Source organism: Typopeltis vanoorti, chromosome 16 (assembly GCF_054136105.1).
Source record: "Typopeltis vanoorti isolate ZY-2024b chromosome 16, IOZ_Tvanoo_1.0, whole genome shotgun sequence".
Lineage (NCBI taxonomy): Eukaryota > Metazoa > Arthropoda > Arachnida > Uropygi > Thelyphonidae > Typopeltis > Typopeltis vanoorti.
Window position 1 is genome coordinate 67,025,528 of NC_143564.1, and position 24,377 is coordinate 67,049,904.

The following is a 24,377-nucleotide window of genomic DNA, read 5'->3' on the forward strand; positions in this document are numbered from 1 at the left end:
CAACTAAAGTTATGAGATCAGTGTATTATGTCTAAATTTTGTGTTGTAATGGTCCAGTTTGCCTGTTTTATATAATGAGAAACCCTTTGACCTCCATATGTAACCAACTCATCATCAACTGTGAAAAGCCCTTATAAATATTCTTTGCATCCTAGATCAGATTTGAAGCTAGATCTTTCCAGTCAGAGAACATCATCGATGCTGACTGAGCCACAGAGGTTCCACCATGTTCAGATACATTTAATGCAGAATGATCCTGTTTCCTGCAGGCATTTGTTGTACATAAACAAAAATTTTCACATGGGATGGTGCATTTTGGGAAAAATCATTACTGGTTTTCCTCAGCACAGCTCTCATGATACTGTTACTAAAGCTAAATGAAGTTCATTGTTGTGGACCTTATTTTAAAATGTAAACAAACAGTCAAAAATGTCAACCCAATCTTTGATTGGGTTAAATAGTCTAGTTCTCATTTGCAAAAACTAGACTAATATATGCACAATCAGGCAACACTACATTGCAGTTACTAGTGACGAAATCATGAAATGACTACTTTCCCATCTGTGTAGAACTGGGACCATGTTGATATAATGTTTATCACTCAAGGAATCAATTCCTGAAGTTTCCTCTTCAAGTCAGCTGTTTAAATAACATTATGTGCATGCGTATGTGTGGAATGGTATGTTAAATTTTAGGGCCCACATTGCTAAAGTGATGACATCATAACTGGGATGTTGAACATGTCAGCTCATTGGAAGAAGGAAGCGATTCTTCCACTTTACAAGGGCGTTAAAGACCATTGAACACATGTTCAGATATGGTCATGTGGGATCCATAGAGATGGGTTGACAATTGAAAATATTCTCTGGCAGATAACCAGTGAATATTTTCATATTCACAGATTATCTGATAACTGGTTTATGGAAATACGTGTAAGAGGACAGATTAAGGGAATGTGTCTTTAAAGTTAAGAAATACACAGGAGAAGAGACATGATAAAAACATGAATTGGTAAATAGATCCTGCTGCACAGTTACAAGTGAGATTTTTCGGTTGTCACAGGTGGGAAGAGAACTTTGAGTGTTAGACAATGTTAAGGTGTTAGAAAAGTTGATGAAGACTATGATTCAGAAATGGGTTGATAATAGTATTCTTTGATGGTCAGCATTAGGTCATGTTTTAGCAGTCTGCTTATGTATTAACAAGGGGACAAATTCACCCAATAAGGAGATGCATATACAGTGGTATGCTTGGATTTTTCAAACACCTTTGATAGACTTCCACATTGACCAGCCAGTAGCTAAATTGAAACAGATGGGATCAGAAACAGACTAGTGAATTGGACAGCTGATTGGCTATCAGACAGGTATCATCAGGTTATGTATGGAAAAGTGGTATCCCAAAAGAGAATGGTCACTAGTGGAATGCCACAGGGATCTGTTTTGGGACCATTATTGTTTAACTTGTACATTAATGACATTGGAACTGGCTTAACTGCAGCTGTTTGCCGACAATGCAAAGTTGGGAAGAACTATGAGAAGTAGAGCAGATGTAGCCTTGCTGGAGGATCTCAATAGATTATGTGAGTAGGCAAATTGGTGGAGCTACCAGTTTAATGTTGCAAAGTGCAAAATCCTGAAATTTAGTAGGCAAAGTTAGGATGCAGAGTACATATAATTAATGGAGAAAATTGGAATGAGGTGGAACAGATGAGAGATCCGGGAGTGATAGTGGACAGAGATTTGAAGTTTAGGGATCAAATTACTAAAATCATAAGAACATCACAATGGATTATTATTGCAATAATGAGAAGGACATTGACATGCAGAAGCAAAGAGGTTATGGTTCCTTGTATAAGGCTTTGATCAGATCACATGGGTTTACTGTGCACAGATTTGGTTGCATGGAGGTCAGATGTTAATAGTAATAATAATGACAAGAAATTATTCTTGTTTTTAATCATTTACCCACAAATGATGAATCTAGTCTCTCAAGCAGAAATATTTAATAGGGTAATTTCAGGAAGTAAGGATGATTTGGGGTCCTAAAGGGATGTTGCAGTTTCTATATATACTAATGCCAGAAGTATCAGGAACAAGAGGGAGGAGTTTTTACATTGGTTAGTGCAATCTCGCTAAAAGTTACAGGCATTAGTGAGACTTGGCTAACAGCAAATGATGCAGTTATAGGGATAGAATATCAAGGGTTTGGTATTTTCAGGGAAGATAGAGAAGATGGGTTAGGGAAAGGTATATTGCTGATGATAGCAGTTGAATTCCATCCAAAGAGAATAGGAGATAGGTAGGAGTGTGGGTGTTCATTTGAAGCAGTCTAGTGTGAGATCAAAGCCAGTAAGACAGAATATACAGTGGATTGTTGCTATAGGCCAGGGGAGATTCCACAGATGATCTGGAAGACATACATTGGCAAATTAGTATGAGTGCAGGTCAAGTGATTATTATGGTGGGATTTCAACTATGGAGATATAGACTGGAAGAAGATCACATAGTAGGAAGGAAATGGAATTTATACACCTACTGAGAGATAATTACTTGAGGCGGGATGTGATAGAGGGGACTAGGGGGGTGTGAGAGTATTGGTCCTGGTCATAGGATCAGAAGAGCTATCCATAACCAAGGTGGCCACATTGCCTCTGATTGGTGAAACTGACCATGCATTCTTGACTTAGAAGATTGTAAAACATGAGGAATATTCGGGATTAGTGGAGTAAACACGTGGCATCAATGGCAGTATGAAAATTAGGATATCAGGAAAGAACTTGCCATTGTTAGCATTCAGGAATGTGTTAGATCTCAGGTGGTATGGTCACTTAAACAGAATGGAAAAGGAAAGATTAGCAAAACAAGCATTCTCTGCTAGGTTAACAGGAAAAAGAGCCAGAAGAAAACCAAGATATAGGTAGCTTGATACAGTGAAAAGTGCCTTAGAAGACAGAAATATAACATCTAATAATATCAGTCATAGGAAGTTAGTAATGATGTAAGTTGTTCATGTAATACTATCATATCCTGTACACCCCTTAAGGGTAAATGTCAGGAATTTGATGATGATGATATATTGATGTCCATTTAAGGTGTTTTTCTTGCCATTTTTGCTTCAAATATTTGTTTTGTTAATCTTTTGCTTACCAATTTATTTATGTTATCTAAACTAGCTTCTACCTATACAAATATTAGTAATGTCAGTTTTTTTTTTACTACTGTCATTTTTAATATGGGATCTGACTTCAGTGTCATAATTTTTTCTCTGAATTATTATGTCTGTGGTCTCCAGATTTTGAACATAGTTTTATTTCCAATTTGTTAGGATTTTTTTTTAACTTTCATAATCAATCTGTCACAGTAATTTAGTGAAAAACTTAGAGATTTTGTAGTCGATAGATAATGTTGGTATATCAGGTTTAATATCATTGTCCTTAACAAGGTCCTTTTGAGTATAAGTAATAGTTCAGTTGTTGCACTCTTGATTTAATATCAAACTGTCTTCCTTTGGATCTGTATCCTTCAATTGCTGCTGATTTGTGTGTTAAGTATAAAGTGTGCATTGCACTGTATGAGTATTATACACTTTTTTTTTGAGATAATGGAGCTTAAATAGAAATGATATTCCTTGATTATTTGTTGTAAAGCAAAAAGTTAAGAAAATTATTATGTAGATTATATTTTGTTCTCATTTATTGGTGCATAAAAGTACTTGCATATTTCAAAGGGTTTATTTCTAAAGTTTTTTTTTTTTATTATTATTTTAAGCAGGTTTTCTTAATGTACTTTTTTGCTGCAGACTTCACCAAGGATATAATTGTTACTTAGAAGTTTGATTCTGTTGTAATACAACTTTCATCATGGCCTTTGCTGGACTAAAGAAACAAATTAATAAGGCCAATCAGGTTAGTGAAATGTATGCCTAATGTTTCAAGTAATTAATGGTTTTCACCAGTATGATTTTATGATGTCATTAAAAATCAGGATATGAAATAAATAAACTTTTATATGACTCATTTATCAAATTAATAATTGAACACGTATGGAACACAGTAATGACTTTAATTAAATAAAGGTACAAATCTTTCGTACTGAAAGTAACAGTACATCCTCAGTGTAGAACAAACAGTTAAAGGAATGGAATACAAAGTACAGAACATTCGGTGGATCACCAATTAAATTGTTGCCGCTTGCTAGAAGATTAATTACTAAAATATTATTAAATAATTCTTTAAAGAAAATTATTTCATCGATGGTTACATAAAATATGAGTCTCCCAAACTTTTGGGAGAGAGAGACAGTCATTTCGATTTAAATTCGGCCGATGTAAGAGGGCTTCGCAACTTTCTTTAAAAAAGGTGTTCATATTTAAATCTACATCTGTGGAGAAGACAAGGTTTATCCCACTGGATATTATGATTAGTATCAATGATATGTTGTGCTAGACTAGACTTATGAGGTTTCATGTATTCGATATAATATTGATGTTCCTTCATTTTTTTTCCACAGAACGGCCTGTTTGTCCAAAATAGGATAAATTGCATTCACATGGAATCTGGTAAACACCAGCCAGTGATAGAGGTGACAGTTTGTTTTTTGTAGATGGCAACAAGTGAGAAATTTTGTTGATAGGAAAATGTGGGAATAACATAATACTTCTTCAAAATTCTGCCTATAGGTTCTGAGATGCCTGAAATGTAAGGAATTGGAACTCTGCAGTCTGTTGAAGAATCTTGAGGTGTTGGAACATAGGAGTCAATTATCTATTGGATCTGATTAGAGTTGTAACCATTAGATTCTATTAACTTTTTTATAGTGAAAAGTTGTTGTTGTAAGGTTGATGGAGAGGAGCACACTTTATGTGCTCTGTTAATTAAAGATTTGATAATGCCAATTTTTTGAGATGTGTGATGATCAGACTTTCAATGAATGTATCTGCCAGTAAAAGTAGGTTTTTGATAGATACTTGTAGACAAAGTACCAGAGGATGTGTGTAAGGAGGATGTCCAAGAATGGTAAACTACCAGACTTTTCTTTTTCCATGGTGAACTGAATGCGTGGGTGAAGGCTATTTATCTATTGTAGAAATGTGGTAAGTTCCTCTTCAGCATGTGGCCAAATCGCAAAAACATCATGACATAACGAAACCAAAGAGAGGGTTTGAGATGAATGGATGTAAACAAGGTGTCTTCCAGATGTTTCAAAAAATAGTTTATCAAAGGTGGAGACAGAGGGCTACCCATGGCAGTACCTTCAACTTGTTTGTAGATCTTGTTTTTCCAGCTGAAATAACCTGAACGTATAACGAATTCAAAAATATTTGCAATATCCAGAGGGTAATCATCATACAGTAAGTTGACTGTGTCCGCTAATGGAATATTGGTAAAAAGGGAAACAATATCAAAACTGACTAATAAGTCAGACTCTTTGATTTGAACATCCTTGATTTTTTCAAGAAAATTTGTCGAATATTTGGTGAAAGATCTAGAATGTCCAGTAAGGGCAGTTAATGAATGTTACAAAAATTTAGCGATTCGATAAGTGGGAGAGTCTATACAATTCATCATAGGTCTTACTGGATAGCCTTCTTTATGGATTTTGGGAGGCTATATAGGCGAGGAGTTCTTCCAAAATGAGTGCGCAATTTATCCGCGAAGTTTTGATCCCAACTGATAACTTCATCAAGCAACTTATTTAATTGTTTAATTTGCGAATTTGTAGGATTATGACTGATTTCTTGATTGGTGGAAGTATCTATTTCAAAAGCCAATAAAGAAAATGCTGTTGTGATCATGGATAAGACTGACTATGAGAGAAAAGTAACCAGTCTTTTACAAGATACCGCCACCAAATTACCGTAGTCTATACGTGTTCCATTATTAATTATTATGCCACAGGTACCTCTAAAAATTTCATTTATTAAATATCATGACTTTGTGTCTGAGACTGTTGCAAAGTTACTTAGTAACCTAATTTAGAATAAATAGTTTGGGATCATGAGTTGGTTAAAATAAAGCACACATGATAGTGTGAATAGAACATTAAGCATGTATTTAATTTGGTTTATAAAATATCACTTTGTTGCATGGTCTGCATTCAGCTATTATAGTTCATTGTACTATCTTCAAGGAATAATGACTGCAGGGTAGATGAATTTCATCTAGTGTGAGACCACTATCATCTTGCTTATTGGATTCCTGAATTGGCTTGAAAAAACTTCTATTTTTGGTTTTTAGAAGGGGTGGAGCATGCTTGACTGTAATGGTCTTGATTGATAAGACCATGTATTAGTTTTCAGTGATTTGTTGTTCCACTGTATATGTATGCATATGTTTCTTAGCTTTATGAGACAATTTTTAGCAGTTTTCAAAAAAAAAAAAAGATGTATAATTTTGTGTGGAACTTCAAAAAATGGTTCAGAAATGTTAGATACTATGGGATATCTACAGACAAGAAGCAATGAACAAAGCAGTACTAGTTTTAATTGTAATATTTTGAGCTTTAAAAGCATGTGAAAGCCAACAGCCTATTGATTCTGCTCAGAATTTCAAAGGAGGTATAGAATTTTAAGCATCAGTATCACTCTTTGTTCAGATTTGGAACACAGAATATATGCCTTCTGCCTTTAAAGATGTCTAGTGGTAATCATCTTCAAAATAAAAAAGTGACAAGTTGCAGCTTAACAGGGCACTTCTCTCTCTCTCTCTCTCTCTCTATTTTTGGAAGATTTTTTGCTAATTGACTGCTTCCCCTTACTGTGAAATCACTTCTAGCATATCACTGCAGTTTCAGAATCATTCTGTGGGACAATTAATATGATCTTCACTGCATATCATTGACAAGAAATGTTAGGAACTGAAAACCAAATCATCCATTTTTTATTACCTTTGTTGAATTCACTAAATCCTTTGTCAACTGGAAGCCCTTTGGAGAATTCTGTTGATGATTAGTTGCCCACCAAAATTCACATATGGTTTGAGACTGTCACATAGCAACATTTCAGCAAGTGTGATCAACATCGGCTATTGGGAAGATCAATATATGGTGGAAAGTGGCATGAAGCATGGCTGTCTTAGTGCCCATGCACTTTACTGTTTTTTGTCTCAGCAGTTTATCTCATTGATGGAAAACTTCCTGTAGGAATTTAAATAACCTATAGGATGGAGGGGAAACTTCTTAGCATTAACTTTGATTCAAAAACAGTAACAACCAAAATGTCATCACTTGCAAACTGCAGTATGCATTTTTAGTGCATTTTCTCTCATTATGAAACAAACTTCAAATCATTGTCAACATTTTTAAAGAAGACTACAAACAAATTGGACTAAGTGCAATCTTCAAAAAGACAAATGTTTCACCGACTTGCTCCAGCTGTACCTCATTCAGGTGAATGGATAACTCTGGGAAATGAACTTTTCCTTATCTTGGTAGTCATCTTCTGTCATCAACTGCTGATACGGTATGTTGCCAAAAGTGTATGGACAGCAACTGTTTGTATTTCTCATCTCCATAGCATTGCTGTCAATATAAGGTTGTGCCTCCTTTCACTGCTATTACGGCCACTACCCTTCGGGGTAGGCTCTCCATTAAGTTCTGGTAAACTGCTGCCGGAATTCATTTCCATTCCTTCTCTGCTATGGAAACAGCTGACAAGTGTTAGTAGGGTGAGTAAGTCCGGCTTCCAACCTTCACTCCGGCTCATCCCAAAGATGTTCAATAGGATTAAGGTCGGGGCTTTGGGCTGGCCAGTTTTTCCATCTCCGTGTCTTCAAATCAGGGAGCTAGGGGGCCCTTCCTTTGTGAGCAGGTGTATTAGTATGCTGATACAGGAAAGGACCTATTCCAAACTGTTGCCACAATGTGGGAAGAATGGAATTGTCTAAAATGTCATAATAGGCATCAGCATTTAAAGAACCAGACACAGAAACCAATGGGTCGCTTTGGGCTGGCCAGTTTTTCCATCTCCGTGTCTTCAAATCAGGGAGCTAGGGGCCCTTCCTTTGTGAGCAGGTGTATTAGTGTGCTGATACAGGAAAGGACCTATTCCAAACTGTTGCCACAATGTGGGAAGAATGGAATTGTCTAAAATGTCATAATAGGCATCAACATTTAAAGAACCAGACACAGAAACCAATGGGTCCAGTCCAAACCAATGTTGTAATTAAAGGCTCATGACTTGCAGCACAACAATGAAACCCAAGGGCAAAACACCTCCCGACAAATAGTTCTCTCACTGGCATTCTGTTCAGAGCTCACGTGGAAGTCATTTGCAATGATTGCTAAAGCTGACTGACAATTTACTGTGACAACATACTTGAGAGTTTGCTGGTCCCGATTTGTTAGTTGAGCTTGTCAGTTCGGAGTAGGGGTTTGGTGGTTACATCATGTGTCCATTTCACAATAACCTTGCTGAGAGTAGACCGGGGCATGTGCAGTGTCTTGTGAAATCTCTCTCTCTCTCTTTGACCAAATGACCAAACTTGTAGGCTCTGAATATCATACCACATTCTAATGGACTCAACTCTTTTTGTCCAATTATCCTGCTATGGGGTGCCCAGACACTTTCGGCAACATAGTGTATTATTGATGAGGAAATTCAGTATCATTTGAAATGCTAATGCAGTTTTGGATGCTTGAGAAAATGAAGCTTTGATAACTGAGACATTCATATGGCAATCAAATTCTTGGCTTATAGGACTATTGTCATCCTAACTTTGCTGTATGGTTATGATATGTGATCTACATATCACAGGCACTTGAAAAACCTGGAAAAATATCACTAGTGTGAATAGTGTGAATACTTTGAAGAATCCTTATGGTTCACTGAAACACAGTTACGTTAGTGTTTTGGCTGAAACTAGCTGTATGAATTATGAGGCAGTAATATCCACCTCGACTGTATTGGTTGTCACCTTATACCAGACTCTTCTCATGAAACATTTTTCTTTTATTTTTTTCAAAGGAGGAAAAAAGAAACATTTTGAGGATAAATTCAAGGCAAATATGAAGGTATGTAACATGAATAAATACTAGGAGGAAGCTCTGACTCTAGATCAGTCAAAATGGAAGAAGATAGTGTTTACAGGATATCACCATTTTTTTAAACTGTGCAGTGTGCCACAGACTGAGAACAATAAAAAAGGGAGTATCATATTGTATGAGGAAATGTCTCTCAACTATATATGCCTCCTAGAAATGCATTATTATTGTGAAAAGTAGTGTGGATCACCCATTTCCAGACCCACTAGTACAGATCATTTTTTGATAGCAGTACTTGTTTTCAAATAACTGCCAGCAATGAGTATGGGAATCATCTAATAATAATTAAATATAAATTATGTTGCAATTTAAATAATTGTTACTTAATCTAAAAATTGACACGATTAAGTTCTGTTTAAAATTATCTTTAAAAAAATAAAAAAATATATTTATGACAATGATGGAGTGACCAAAGAAAATTTTGATGCTCTTGCTAGGTGGCAATGAAGCAAAATTAGTTCCCATTCTGTTATTTTCATCCTTTTTGCCTTGGTATCTTTTTGAAAATAATAAACATCATTGTTGTGGATATTTTTTATTGCCGATTAACAGGAAATCTGCTTGCCATCTTCTTTCACCTATCTTTTAACAAATGCTATTGAAAAGTTGGAATCTTGAGTGATTTCCTTTAATATCTTTAAGGCATGTTTGGCACAAAGGTCTGAGCTTCCATCATATGGCATGTCTTGTAATCCTCACAACTGGGTTGCTACTTTCTCTTTGGTTGCACATTACATGTGATGGTAGATGAATCTTAGACCAGTTCTGTCACCTACTCACACTTCCATTTGAAGTAATGTCTGGTAACACTATTAATGGAAGTTAGCAATACCGATTGATAAGTAATGAAAGATATGGAATAAATTTTGAAGCCTTATCATGATTCTATGATTCATTGGTCTTTATATTTTTAGAGAAGATAATTATATCTTTTTATATTCTCTCTCCAGTATATGAGTGAGAAAATTGGTGGTGCTGAAGGTACAAAGTTTACTGATGACTTTACAGAAATGGAAAGAGTAAGTTTTTTGTCTGCATTTTGTCTTAAATGAATCATTTGCAGTATCACACAACTATTTTAATATTTGATTATATATATATATATATTTATGCTCATTAAGTGAATTTTTTTTTAAATTTTCATAAAAGTTAAGAGCAAGATCAAACAATAATTTCTTGAATTGTTAATGTAACAATATTTATTATTATAGAAGTATAATGAAACTATCACTGTTTTCTTATCCAGACAACTGTGTGCTTGGAATTAGCCCCCTAAGTACAAATCTTTGCCATCTGGTTCTATCGCTGGCCATTTCTGTCATCTCTTTCCTTCAAAGACTGTAGCCAAGTTCTTTTGGTCTACCTCTTGATCATCTTCCTCCAATGATTCCATTCAAGACTATATTTAGTAATCTTTGAAAAGGAAGTATCCAAACCATCTTAATTGCTGTTTAAGAATTATAGCTATCATATCTTCTCTATAGTTTAATTCGTGTTTAACTTGCTCATTTGTTTTGTGTTCTGACCAGTGAGTCTTATTTATTTTTCTTTAGTATATCATTTTGAATGCTCTGATTTTCTGCATTTCTTTCTAATTGAGTGTCCAAGTCTCAGCTCCATACATTACTGTAGGTATAATAATGATTTTATAGTTTTAGTTTGAAGCTATTTGAAATGCTGTTATTTTTCCATATTTTGTTTTTTATTCATATTAGACCATCCTTTGTTAAGTCTGTATTTTACTGTTTCTGTGTTGTTGAGATTGTGAGCAACGAGACTGCCAAAATATGTAAATTGCTTTATTTGTTCAAGTATGTAATTTTCCAAGTTTATTGAAATTTTGTCTTATTTCTTCTTATTTTCATTGTTTTAGTTCTGCTTAGATTGATTTTTCATTCCAAAAATTTTTACATTCTTCATTTAAAATTTTTATTGTTTTTTTCCATTGTTTTTTAGATTCTACAAGAATAATAATATCATATGTATATTTGATGTGGTTGATATTTGTGCCATTTATTTGTTGACCTGGTTCTTCAGCTATGGATTTGTATTTCTTCCAGATAGATAATAAATAAATTGTGTGCTTATTAGAGATGGCATATTCAGTAAGACTAGATTTTTTCAGGGTTTAAGATATTGATGTAACATTTAGGTTCTTTCCAACAGACAAATGCAGATCTTTGAGATTGTTCAAAATAAGATAGACCACTAGAATGAGAATTTTATAGACACATAGAAAGTTAAGTGGAGGAAGCTTGTGTTTTGGTGATGAGAGAAAGGTAAAGATTTTCCTTTACTTTTACCTTTACAAAATGCCATGTAGATGTTAAGAATAAACTGTATTCTGTGTTGAACTGTTCAAATTGTTCAAAACTTGTTCAACATAAATTGTTCTAACAAATTAAAGTACAAAATAAGATAGAATGAGAAGTTCTCCTTCTCCCACACCTGCTAATTACTTTATGGAACACGGTGAACAGTATCTCCTCAGCGATATTTCTCCAAGACCTGTGTTATGGCACAAGTATTTGACAACATCTTTGCCATTTGGAATGGTTCTTCTCCAAAATAAACACAGTTCACTTTAGAAAACGAAAATAACCAATTAGCCTTATTTTTGGATCTACTAATTCTTTGTCAAGTGGAGGGCAGTCTACAATTCTCAGTGTTTTGGAAGAAAACTCACAAGCCATTATATTCATGCAGAGTTTCACCATCACTCCAGTCAAAAAATTGGGACTATTAAGACCTTAATACATTGTGTCTGTGCTTTATGTTCTACAGATGACTTGTCATAAAAAATAAAAAATTGTACATTAAATCAGCCTCTTCAAATGATTTCAATGAAGCCATTATTAACAAAACTTTCCTATAGAATTTTGTATTTCCTACCTCTTCTACTTGAGAAGAAATTACTTGCATTCCACTGCCTTATGTTAAATATCTGAATGTATTGCAAAAATTTCACTGCCTTATGTTAAATATCTGAATGTATTGCAAAAATTTTACCTTTCAACATATATACACATGTCATCCTATCTGGAAAATCTCCACCTTTCTCTGCTTGTCCAAAAGACCATCTTCCTCCACATAATTTTCCATTTGTTTACCATATTCCTTGCTCTAGTGGCTTGTCTTATTTTTGACAATCTTGAAGGATATGAGAAACACATATCTCACACCAGGTATCTTGAGCCTGAAAAATTTGGCCTTGCTGAATTACTACTAAGACACGGTTGTCTGGAATAAGACTAAAATTCTACATAAGAGCAGATTCCTTATGAAATGTCTGTATAAGGAAATTTGTGAAAAGTTACTTCAGCAGGGCATGAAGACATTGGGAAAATGCAATTTGCAAAACCCCGTGAATTAGAGGAGAGGAGGAAGGGGATATAATTGAGACATACAAGTTGGTCAGAGGTTATCTTTTCATAGAATGGGAGAGGAAGGGTAGAACAAGAGGTCATCTCTGGAAACTGTATATCGAATTTATTGAGCAAGAGAGTGAGGAGAAAGTTCTTTGCATGGAGAGTGGTTGGTGAGTAGAATGCATTACCTATGGTGAATACAGATACATTGTATGAATTTAAGGCATGGTTTAAAGAGCTTTGTGTGTGTGATGGTATGTACTTTCCATGATGAGTCTTTGACTTCATGGAGATCTGATAATTGTTTATACTTAAAGAAAGGCTTAAATGTTTAGGATTTTAGATGTGTGACAGCAGTATAACCACATTTATCCAGGTCTTCAGATTTATTGTTAATTTCATTTGCTAATCAGATTTTGTATTTTGTTAAAAAAAAAAAAAAAAAAAAAAAAAAAAAAAAAAAAAAAAGCTTCAGCATTGTTCATTATTCATAATAATGCTTAACGGTATAAACAACACCAAGAGGGAAAAAATACATTTATTAAACTCGCTGATATTTCACTGGTTATCATTGAAGAACCAGTGAAATATCCAATATCACAGTTATCATTGAAGAACAATGATAACTGTGACAGGCACAGAGCACTAAACTAAGTAATTGTAAAACAGTTTACACTGTAGTGGCACTCTCTGGGTGACATAACTACAAAGTTAATTCAGAGAAGTGGTTATTAGGTCTTAAAATGAATGCAACCATACTTGTTGAGGTTGGTAGAGTGCTTCATAGCTGATGCTGATTCTAAGAATAGCCTCTCAGAACTGTTATGACTTCTATTAATAAAGATGTTTTTCTCCATCTGATCCTATGTGAGGAAGTATCCAGAGCATGGTCTACTAATCCTGACTTGCCATACAGATGATCTCGGAAGTAATTTTTATGTTCTTCAAGTCACATGTTAACTTATCTACCAGTCTCTCCAAAGTAGACTAACTTGAGGCACAAGGAACTTTATATACTTCTTGATGTTCAAGAGGATGTAGTTAATCTTTAGGAGAATGTATAAAAGTAGCTGGTTGAATGAAAAGTTTGAAAGTGGCTTGGAGATCATATTTATAAAGAACTTTGGCTATTTTTTCTGATGTACCTTTAACATATAAAATGGTTTTACTGGATTCAATGTGTTGGGTGTACGAGGTGTGGAGGGGGAGATGCATGTAGTATTTTATCTATTTTTATATGGACTGTAGCCATTGGCTAAAAAGATGTTGTGAAGTTCCCTAAGCTCAGTTTCAAGGGCTATGTCATTTGAACAAATAGCCCTGGCTCGGTGACTTGAAGATGCCATACTATTGGGAAAGGTGTTAGAAGGATAATGAGTCATTAGGAAGTTGTCACTAATGTATCTAAAAAAGGGGAGACTATTGTTACTTTCGTTTTCTATGGTGAGGTTTATTATAGGACGTTGGCTGTTAAAATGCACCCAAAAAATGTAAACACATCATCAGCATAATACAGCCAAACTGTTGGTTTTTGTGTGGTCAGACTTTTTTTTTTAATAATTTGTACTTTTCTTTTGGGATTTTGTAAGATTTTCTGACTCATAGAGGGTGTCACATAAGGACATTAGGTGTCAGTTACAATTTAAATTGTTTCTACGATTATTTGTTTTAGTGCTGTTGCCTGTCACAGTTATCATTGTGCTCTGATGATAATGAGTAGAAAACTAGCAAAATATTAGTGAGTTTAATAAATGGATTTTTTTCTTCTTGGTGTTAGCTGTACCATTAAGCTTTATTTTTTTTTTTAAACTTAAATATTTGGATGGCCTACATCTATCTCCTCTGCTCACTTTCCTTAATTTGTTTATTTAATTTATATATATTCTTCTTCTCCCTTCTGTGTGTTAGGACTACTGGTCTGTTACAGAGCTATCTTATGTTCTTCTAAGTCGTACTCGTCCCGAGGATAAGGTGACTAGCCCTATGCCTCCCGGTATATTCTATGACTGTAGCTGTGTGTGTTCACAGAGCCGGTTTACCTGCTTGCAGGAGGAAAAGCCCAGATAAACTGGGGAGAAAAACCCTGCTGTCCACACCCAAGACAGGCTAACTTGGCTATGTCTGAGAAAGATCCTTAAGTTCCTCACATTGGCGATGGGAATCAAACACAGGACATTCCTTTTCCAGGCATATGGTTGTGAAGCGCATAGCCACTAGGCTAACCATGCAGACTATATATGCGTGTTCCTAATTAAATAAATAAATATATATATATATATATATATATTTGTTTAAACAGCTCATCGTTTAAACAGATCCATCTATTTGTTTAAACAGCTTGACAGTCAGAACTGTCTAAAATGATCCTTTTTCCTTCAAAAGGATTTCTCATTTGCAACTTGAACAAGCCTGCACAGTCTGACTTCAGTATTCCAACCAATCAGTATCTCCATAACTTACAATAAAGTCCTAGCATATGGAGACTCTTTTGCCAGAGTGTGAGAATAGTATTGTTTCACAATCCCTAACTTAATTTTAGCAGGCAGTATAATTCTAGGTGAAAATTAAAATTATTTGCTGTGAAATAAAGCAGCCCATCTGAATCTATTAACACACAACTTTTTTATGGTCAAGTTTTTGAAAATTTCACACCAACCTCAACAGAACAATAAATGTTATCCTGTAGAGGTCAGACTTTTGTGCTTGTTTATTATGATATAGTTTTGAGGATTAATTTCTGTCACAACTAATTGTAGCTAACAAAATAAATAACAAACATATCATTACTCTGCAGATGAAACCTTTCACCTTATTTCATTTTCTCCATTCTTCTGCTGTAGAATTAGTATTCCATAAGAGAATATCCATTTGAATTGTGTTATGTGCTTCGCTCTCCAGCCAAAAGGCTGTGGGTTGGAATCCCGCTGTGGGCATGGATGTTTGTGATTGTCTGTGGAAATACTAGTGGTGGTATGTGGTAGATGGCGTTGGTGTAGTTGCAGTTAGTTGTAGTTGGTGAAGAGTTGTAGAGTAGGTGCTCTCCCTCGATGAGTCTTTGGTCTCCCTGGAGGTGTTACGTAATAATAATAATTGTTGGATCTCCAAGGTTCATTTGATAATTCTTCTTGTTCTTCATGTTGTGTACAAAAAGGCTTGCATTTGACTTATTTATGATATCTGAACCATACATTTTATTTATTTATTTTTAATGTACATCTAAAACAAATCAAAGTTGAGCAGCTTTCAGAGGTGAAATACACAAACATCATTGAAGAAAAAATGTTGTTATACTTCTAAGTAAATCCAGAACAATTCTACAAGATTCCCTGACTAAATTGAATAACTGTTGTAATAAATTTAATATGAAAATCAGCAATAAAATGACAAAGACAATGAAAGTAGGTACAAACATTGAAAACATTACCTGTATCATGTATGTGAACCTATCATCATCATTATCAGTTGTATCAGTCTTGGGACTGGTAGCTCAGCAGCAATTTCCTCCATTCTGCTGTCATTGACTTTCTTAATCTCTTGGTCACTCCTCAAACCCGTGCTTTCTTTGACTTGGTCAAGAAAGCTTTTCCTTGGTCTGCCTCTTCTTCTTTTCCCCTTTATTTTGTCTTCAGTTATTCTTCTCACAAGTCCATCATGACGAAGTATATGTCCATTCCACCTATCCCTTCTAATTTTGATCGATTTAATTAGAGTTCTTGTTTCGTTTATCTCTCTCAGGACTTGTTCGTTTGATTATTTTTTCTGTCCATTTTATTTTGCTCATGCAGCACCAGCACTACATTTCAAAAGCTTCCAATCTCCTTACATCCATACATTATGTAAGGAGATTGGAAGTTTACATTCTTACATTATGCCTAGAATCCAGGTTTCACATCCATACAGTGCAATGCTCCATATCAATGTCTTTACTAATTTTTTTTCCAATTGTAGGTTGAGGTTTCCTGTTAAAATGCTTTTCAACATAGAGAATTGGGCTTTTGCATTGTTTATTCTTGATCTAATGTCTTCTCTTGTTCCCCCATCTTCTGTTATTAGGCTTCCTAAATATTTAAAGCTTTACACTTGTTTTATTTGTTTTCTGCTGATGTCTATATGCTCTATATTGATAGGGATTTTGCCTGTAACAAGGATTTTAGTCTTATCTGTTGATTTTCATTTTATATTTTCAAGGTTATTATTTAGTAATTCTAGCATTGTTTTTAACGTTCTTCTGTTTTCTGCTACAAGGGTTATGTCATCAGCAAATCTCATACACATGATTTGCTCACCATTTATCTTTATGCCATTATTTATTTTATCTCTAGTTTCCTGAATATATATTGAAAAGGCATAAATTAAATAAAAGCACGGAAAGTATACATCCTTTTCTTACTCCACTTCTTATATTTATTATTTTCTCCTTATCATTGCTTTTAATCAGTCCATTTCGATTTTGTAAATTTGATAAATTATTTTCCTATCCCTCAAATCTATACTGATATTAGTTAGACAGTTTAGGAGTATTTGCTGGTTTACTTTATCAAACGCTTTCTCTAAATCAAGGAAGCAAATGTAAGTATTTTTACTAAAGTCTAATCTTCTCTCTATTATTGTTCTTAAACAGAGTATTACCTCTCTTGTTCCTTTATTCTTTCTGAATCCAAATTGGTCTTCATCCAATAGACAATCTATTTTTGAATAAATTCTATTTTGAATAATATTTAGCAGAATTTTGCTAACATGTGGGATTAAAGCTATTGTTCTAAATTGGCTGCATTTATTTGCTTTATTCTTTTTTGGTATTGGGATTATAGTTGATTTCATAAACTCCTTTGGTATTTCTCCTCTATCATAGATTTGGGCTATTAATTGATAGAGTAAGGTTTTTGTCTCATCACCTAGATTTTGTAGTAGTTCTATAGGAATATTGTCTACACCTTTTTCCCTTACTCATTTCGGATAGTGCTTTATCAAATTCTTCTCACATTATTGGGGTCCTAGATTATCTTCATTTTGATTTTCTATGCTGATATCAACATCAAGTTCATCGCCATTATAGAGATTTTCAAGATAATTCTTCCATTTCATTAATATATCCTCTGATTCTATTAGTAATTTTCCATTTTCGCCTTTGACGGCATTGTTTTTTGCTGTTCTTATTAAATTTGAAAGTCAGTTTGTTAATTTCTTTATAGGCTCCCTCTATGTTTTCCTTTTTAAATAATTCATCTGTTATTACTTTGTTCTAGGTATTATTTTTTGGCTTGTCTACATTTTCTTGTAATTTGATTTTTAAGATATTTGTATTTGGCCACATCTTCTTTAACAGCATTTTTATATTTTCTTCTTTCATCCATAAGACCAAGTATTTCATCTGTTATCCAATGTTTTCTTTTTTCTTTTTCTGTATTTTTCAATAATTGATTTGATGAATTTGTAATTAACTCTTTAATCATACTCCATTGGTTTTCAATATTATTCTGACTATTTGTTTTCTGGAATGTTATGATCGGTTGCCTCTTGGTATCTTCTCTTTACTTCTTAACTCTTTAATTTTTCAAGGTTCCATCTTATTGGTTTGTATCTTTGGATTTTTTTCCTGTGTTTCAGTTATATTTTCATTTATGGTTATGGTCACTACTAATGTTGGCACCTGGATTGCTTTTGCAATTTTTTATTTGGTTTCTGTATCTTTTCTTCACCAATATATAATTATATATTGGTCAAGAATTTATATATGTATAGATTATATTTTTATATACGTATAGATATAATCTATACGTATATATATATATATGTAGAAAGTATTTTTACCTTGGGTATAAATATGTTAAAGATACCAAGCAATTTTAAACCTGGTTTTACTCCATTTCTCAAGTAAGCAAACAGACTAAAAGTCAAGTTTGCGCCTGCAATTGATGCAAGTCTAACTGATCCCACAGGTAGTGCAAGACCAGGGCAACTCGTGGTAAAGGTGGAACAAGCTCCGATCACTAATCTTAATATTTACCTTTAATGCCAAAACACATCTCCAAGAAGAGGATGTATGATGTTTTGTATTAAAGGCAAGGGGCCACTACCCAGACCAGTTTCGACCTTTATTGAGGCCTCATCAGTGGGAGCTAGGCTAGAAATACCAAGATTTAGTAATACAGAGCTTGTAAGTATTTCACCAAAACAAGTTACCATAAGGTGTTTTAACCTTATTAAATAAAAATCTCTGGAGGAGATATAAATGTAGAAAGTATTTTTACCTTGAGTATAAATCTTGGTATTTCTAGCCTAGCTCCCACTGATGAGGCCTCAATAAAGGTCGAAACCGGTCTGGGTAGTGGCCCCTTGCCTTTAATACAAAACATCATACATCCCCTTCTTGGAGATGTGTTTTGGCATTAAAGGTAAATATTAAGATTAGTGATCGGAGCTTGTTCCACCTTTACCACAAGTTGTCCTGGTCTTGCACTACCTGTGGGATCAGTTAGACTTGCATCAATTGCAGGCGCAAACTTGACTTTTAGTCTGTTTGCTTACTTGGGAAATGGAGTAAAACCAGGTTTAAAATTGCTTGGTATCTTTAACATATTTATACCCAAGGTAAAAATACTTTCTACATTTATATCTCCTCCAGAGATTTTTATTTAATAAGGTTAAAACACCTTATGGTAACTTGTTTTGGTGAAATACTTACAAGCTCTGTATTACTAAATCTTGGTATTTCTAGCCTAGCTCCCACTGATGAGGCCTCAATAAAGGTCGAAACTGGTCTGGGTAGTGGCCCCTTGCCTTTAATACAAAACATCATACATCCCCTTCTTGGAGATGTGTTTTGGCATTAAAGGTAAATATTAAGATTAGTGATCGGAGCTTGTTCCACCTTTACCACGAGTTGCCCTGGTCTTGCACTACCTGTGGGATCAGTTAGACTTGCATCAATTGCAGGCGCAAACTTGACTTTTAGTCTGTTTGCTTACTTGGGAAATGGAGTAAAACCAGGTTTAAAATTGCTTGGTATCTTGGTATCTATACTATATGTGAACCTATAGAACAAGTAAAATATTTCAGCAACTTAGTCACAATTTTTAGTGAAGATGGCAAATTAAGTATGGAAATAGACAACAGAATTAGTAAAGCTGGTATTGCAGGAAGTCAGATGAATAAATTTGTATGGAATAAGAAAGAAATTAGTCAAAACACTAAATTAGCTGTATACAAGACAGTGTTCAAACCAATTTTAACTTATTGATCTGAGAAAATAAAAAAAATACTGTTTCATTGAATTTGATACCTGAAATCTTTTTGGTTCAGAAAGATTTTAGTACTTTGTATCAAAATGACTTAATATATTCTTTAGTAACAGTGACTGAATCACAGATTAGATATAGTTTTATACAGAATTCATTAAAGCAGTACTTTTCTTTTCATTCTTTAAATTTCTACTGTTGCCACTCAGTTTTTTCGTACGTTTATCTCTTATGAGGGATAAATACATAAAGCAATTAATTAGCTGTTATAGAAACTGCAAAGGAGCAAAAAGTTATTACTTTTTGAGATGGGGTGGGGGGGGGTCTCCTGAGCTGATATTTACATGTGGCAGATATGCCCTGTCATGAGCAGTTATACACACAGAAGTGTGTGCTTTCTAATTCTGAATAATTTTACATGCAAAATATATTATTATTATTATTATGTGACACCTCCAGGGAGTCCAAGACTCATCGAGAGAGGGCTTACTCCACAACTCTGTCTCTACCACTCAATCCACCAACAATGAACTGGAATACACCAATGGCATCTACCGCCCACCATCACCACTAGTATTTCCACAGATAATACAAACATCCATGTCCACGTGGTATTCAAACCTGCAGCCTTTTGGCTGGAGAGCGGATATGCTAACCACTAGGCCGATGTAATATTTGTAATATTACCCTGGCCATTACAATATTTGTAATGTTCATTTTCATTAATGGTAAAAATAATCTATTTCTAACATTTAATTTCATTAAAATACCTTAAATATCACAAAGTAACAGGCCTTACTGAAAATATCAATAAGCAGCAGGACTTGCCAATTTTTGGTGAAGTCTCCCTGCTCTCAATGTTTCCTGAACCATCTTGTCTTGACAGTTGGCACTAGTGCATACAGTTCATTTTGAAAGTGGAAAAGTGGATAATTCCTTATCCCTTTTTAGACATCCTGACAACTTACCTATCCACTAACCTCTTAATTTTCTTTGTATATTGCATGCTGAACATTAGCATTTTTATATAAATGCCATTTCCTTTGTCTGCCATGTGCAGCAACTAAGAAAATGATTGTAAACTATCTTAAAAAAGTTCTTTTGTAATAACATCCCTATTTAATGGCATCACTATATGTAATTTGTGTTTATTAAATTTTTATTAAATATGTAATTTGTGATAATTAAAGATGATTGCTGTTTGAATAGCTCCAGGAAGATGGTTAATTTTTCTTTAATTGTGCTGATATTTTGTATATGAGGATTAAGCAAGCAAGAGAGTTGCTAGAAGTGAGAACAAATGATTTGATTGAGGTAGAATGAGGATGGATATCAGGAGATTGAAGAGAGAAAAAAAATAATGCTGTTGGTAGAAAAGGCAGCCACTATGTTATCCATATGTGATGATATGATGAGCTGAGATAATAAGTAAAACTCATAAAGAGTACATTGCCAAAACTGTATGAGGAGAAAGGAGTGTAGTCTGTGAACATGGATGATAAATTTGGGAATGTATAGAATTCATTAAGAGTGATGGATTGCATTTAAATTGATTGGTGTGAATAAGCTGGAGAGGTGAGAAAAAGATCTAAAGAATTAAGATCTGATATGGAAGAATAGAACATTAAGGTTGCAGAGAGTGGTGTTAGCAAATGGAAAGGTGAGTAGTGTGGGAGGAAAATGAAAGAATAGAAAATGCTGTCCAATCTGACAGGCGTCAGATTGGACAGCAAACTACGAGGTCAGTGATTGAACGCAAAGGATATCTGGTGTTAGTCAAGAACTGTTTAACAGCAGCAATCTGAATGTATTCCAGAGGTCAGTAGGTGAGGTGTTGAGAAACCTTTCCTTTAAAATTACTTTAATATCCCAACATTTCAACCTTCATATCGAGGTCATCTCTGGAGTATACACATATATATATAAAGACAAGCTATATTACATTTTAAACAGTATGCCAAAGTGACAATGTTTGATCAACCATTATTCTACTGACCTGACCCCTAATGAATAAAAACAAAATACATCAAAACTATATCCTATTTATAGCATCATCAGAGAACAAATTCATATTATTGCTTTTAATACAGAAAAATTGGTAACCTAATCAATAATTTAACATATGTGTTTGCTATATTAAAGCTAAGATCCTAGATTACCACAGTCCTAATTATAATTAACTCATAGACCAAAAGGTTTTAGTGATAGAATGTGTGGCTTTCATATTCTTGGGATTTTTAGACCACCATTATTGTTAAGATTAGGATGGTTGGTAAGAATTCATGTCTCTTTAAATTTATGCTCATACCATGTTTTGGTGTGAAGTAAACAACAGGTAGAGTGATATGACTTTCTATGTAGAGTGATGGATAAATACTCTATGTATGAGTTTTGCATTCAACAACATGAATGCTTCTGTGGACAAAGGTTATTATATGTGGAACTACAAGGTCAGTGATTATGAAATGTGGAGTTGAATGCAAAGGCTGTCTAGTGTTTGTCAAGAACTGTTTAACAGCATAATCTGAATGTATTCCAAATATCAGTAGGCAAGTGCTAAATGGATGAATGATGAGAACTAAGCATACAGTCTGGAAGTAGGCATTGGAGCTAGCATAAGATGAATGATAAAGTCATTTGCATGAAGAGCAAACTAGGAATGTGAAGTAAGGAGAGCAAAAGTCATTATGAGACTTTTTGGCTAGTGAAGCAGGAAAAAAAAAAAAAACTCCTAGAGTTACGAGGGTGATCTGAAAAGTTCTCGGCCTAACAGTGAAAAAACAAATTTATAATTTCAAAATTATTTTTATTTTTCAACATAATCTCCTTTAAAACTAATACATTTATTCCAGTGCTGCTCCAGCACCATTATCCCATCCCTGTAATGGTTCTCAGTAAGATCTGCAAAATACCCCTCTATAGCTGCAATCACCTCTTGATTCGAAGAAAAATGCGGACCAACGAGGAAGAGTTTTAGTTTTGGGAAGAGACAGAAGTCAGAGGCAGCCAAATCTGGGGAATAAGATGGATATTCCAACTATTCATAGTGCAGATCCCTTAATTTTCCCATTGCCAAAACACCTTTGTGGGCAGGTGCATTGTCCTGATGCAAGATGATTTTTTATTCTTGCAAACTGGGTCTTTTCTCACGAATTTTTTTTGTCTAGTCTGGTTAAAAGATCAGAATAATATCCCCCAGTTATTGTTTTACCCTTTTCAAGATAATTAATAAACAAAATGTCTTTATCATCCCAAAACATCAATACCATGACTTTTCCTGCTGATGGAACTGACTTCATCTTCTTTGGTGCTGAACAACTGGCTTCTGTCCACTGTTTTGACTGCTGTTTGGATTCTGTGTAATGGTGAATCCAAGTCTCATCCATAGTAATAAATCGACACACAAAATCAGTTTTATTCTTGTTAAAATGCTCCAAGCACTGCTCAGAGATTTTCATGCAAGTGCATTTTTGATCTACTGCGAGCAAGCATGGCACCCATCTTGCGCAAAGCTTTTTCATGTGAAATTTGTCATGCAAAACATATCCTACACATTCTTTTGAAATGCCTATAGTCTCAGCAATTTCATGCACTTTGACTCACCGGTCATCCAATACCATATCGTGCACTTGATCAATGATTTTTGGTGGTGTTACACTTTTTGGACGTCCTTCACATGGATCATCGTCAAGGTTTGTATGGCCGTGTTTAGAGGCCCATTTCTTAATTATCGAGAACGAAGGAGAAGAGTGCCCATTAACTTGCATGAACTTCAAATGCATTTCTTTTGCCGTTAAACCTTCTTTTACAAAGAATTTTATAACTGCACGATACTCAATTTTATCCATTTCAAGGGATACAGACAACACTTTTCCTTCATACAGCTGTATTAAACAAACTACTTGATAGAATGACTTGCAATTTCACATTGATGCTTATGACAAATGTACCAACTTAGGAAAAAAAATCTTGTCAATAGGGTTGCCATCTATGGTCGAGGCTGAGAACTTTTCAAACTACCCTCGTATTTCAGTATGTGGCTAGTAGAAGAAAGAACAGTAATTGGAGTTTGATATTAGTTGGTGAAAATAGTAACTCCTGCAAAGGATATAGTTCCGATATTAAATGTGCAATTCATAAAGGTATTACATCTGTATAAGTGCAATATCATGCAGGGAATGTCACAGAAATGGAGGAGAGGGATATATGAGGAATGAGTTTGTTAAAGGGTGATCATGTTTTTGCAGTCTGCTTTTCTACTACAAAGTGACAGATGTTGGACAAGGGAGATGTGTATGCAGTTGGTATATTTAGATTTTACCAAGGCCTTTCATTGATTACTATATGACAAGCCATTAATTAAACTGGAATGGATGGAGGTTAGATAATAAGTCGATGTATTGGATAGAAAATAGGATCTGATAAGCATCACAAGTTGTGTATGTGGGGAACAGTGTCTGCTGATGGAAGGAGGGGGGGGGAGAATCATGCTGTTTAACTTGTATGTTAACAATATTGAGAGAGAGAAAGATTTAAATGAGATATACAGTTGTTTGTAGGTAGGATGATGTCATAGCTTTACAGGAGATTCTGAATAGACTGAGTGGACATGCGAGTTGAAGTGCTAGTTTTATGGATTATGGATATATATTTTATGGATTATGGCAGAGGACATGGCTCCTTTTTTGTATTGATTAGACTGCATATGGATTATTGTGCATAGAGTTTTG

General features: G+C 34.5%; 1 protein-coding gene across 1 annotated transcript in view; it reads left to right on the forward strand.

Moving 5' to 3' along the window:
- Window positions 1-24,377, forward strand: part of EndoA (SH3 domain containing GRB2 like, endophilin-A) — a 337,766-nt gene that overhangs the window by 17,055 nt on the left and 296,334 nt on the right. Inside the window, exons 2-3 of the mRNA XM_090406594.1 lie at window positions 3,774-3,907; window positions 9,992-10,060. Coding sequence (XP_090262720.1) covers window positions 3,863-3,907; window positions 9,992-10,060 — 114 coding nt within the window. The 5' untranslated portion in view covers window positions 3,774-3,862. The remainder of the gene's footprint in view (window positions 1-3,773; window positions 3,908-9,991; window positions 10,061-24,377) is intronic.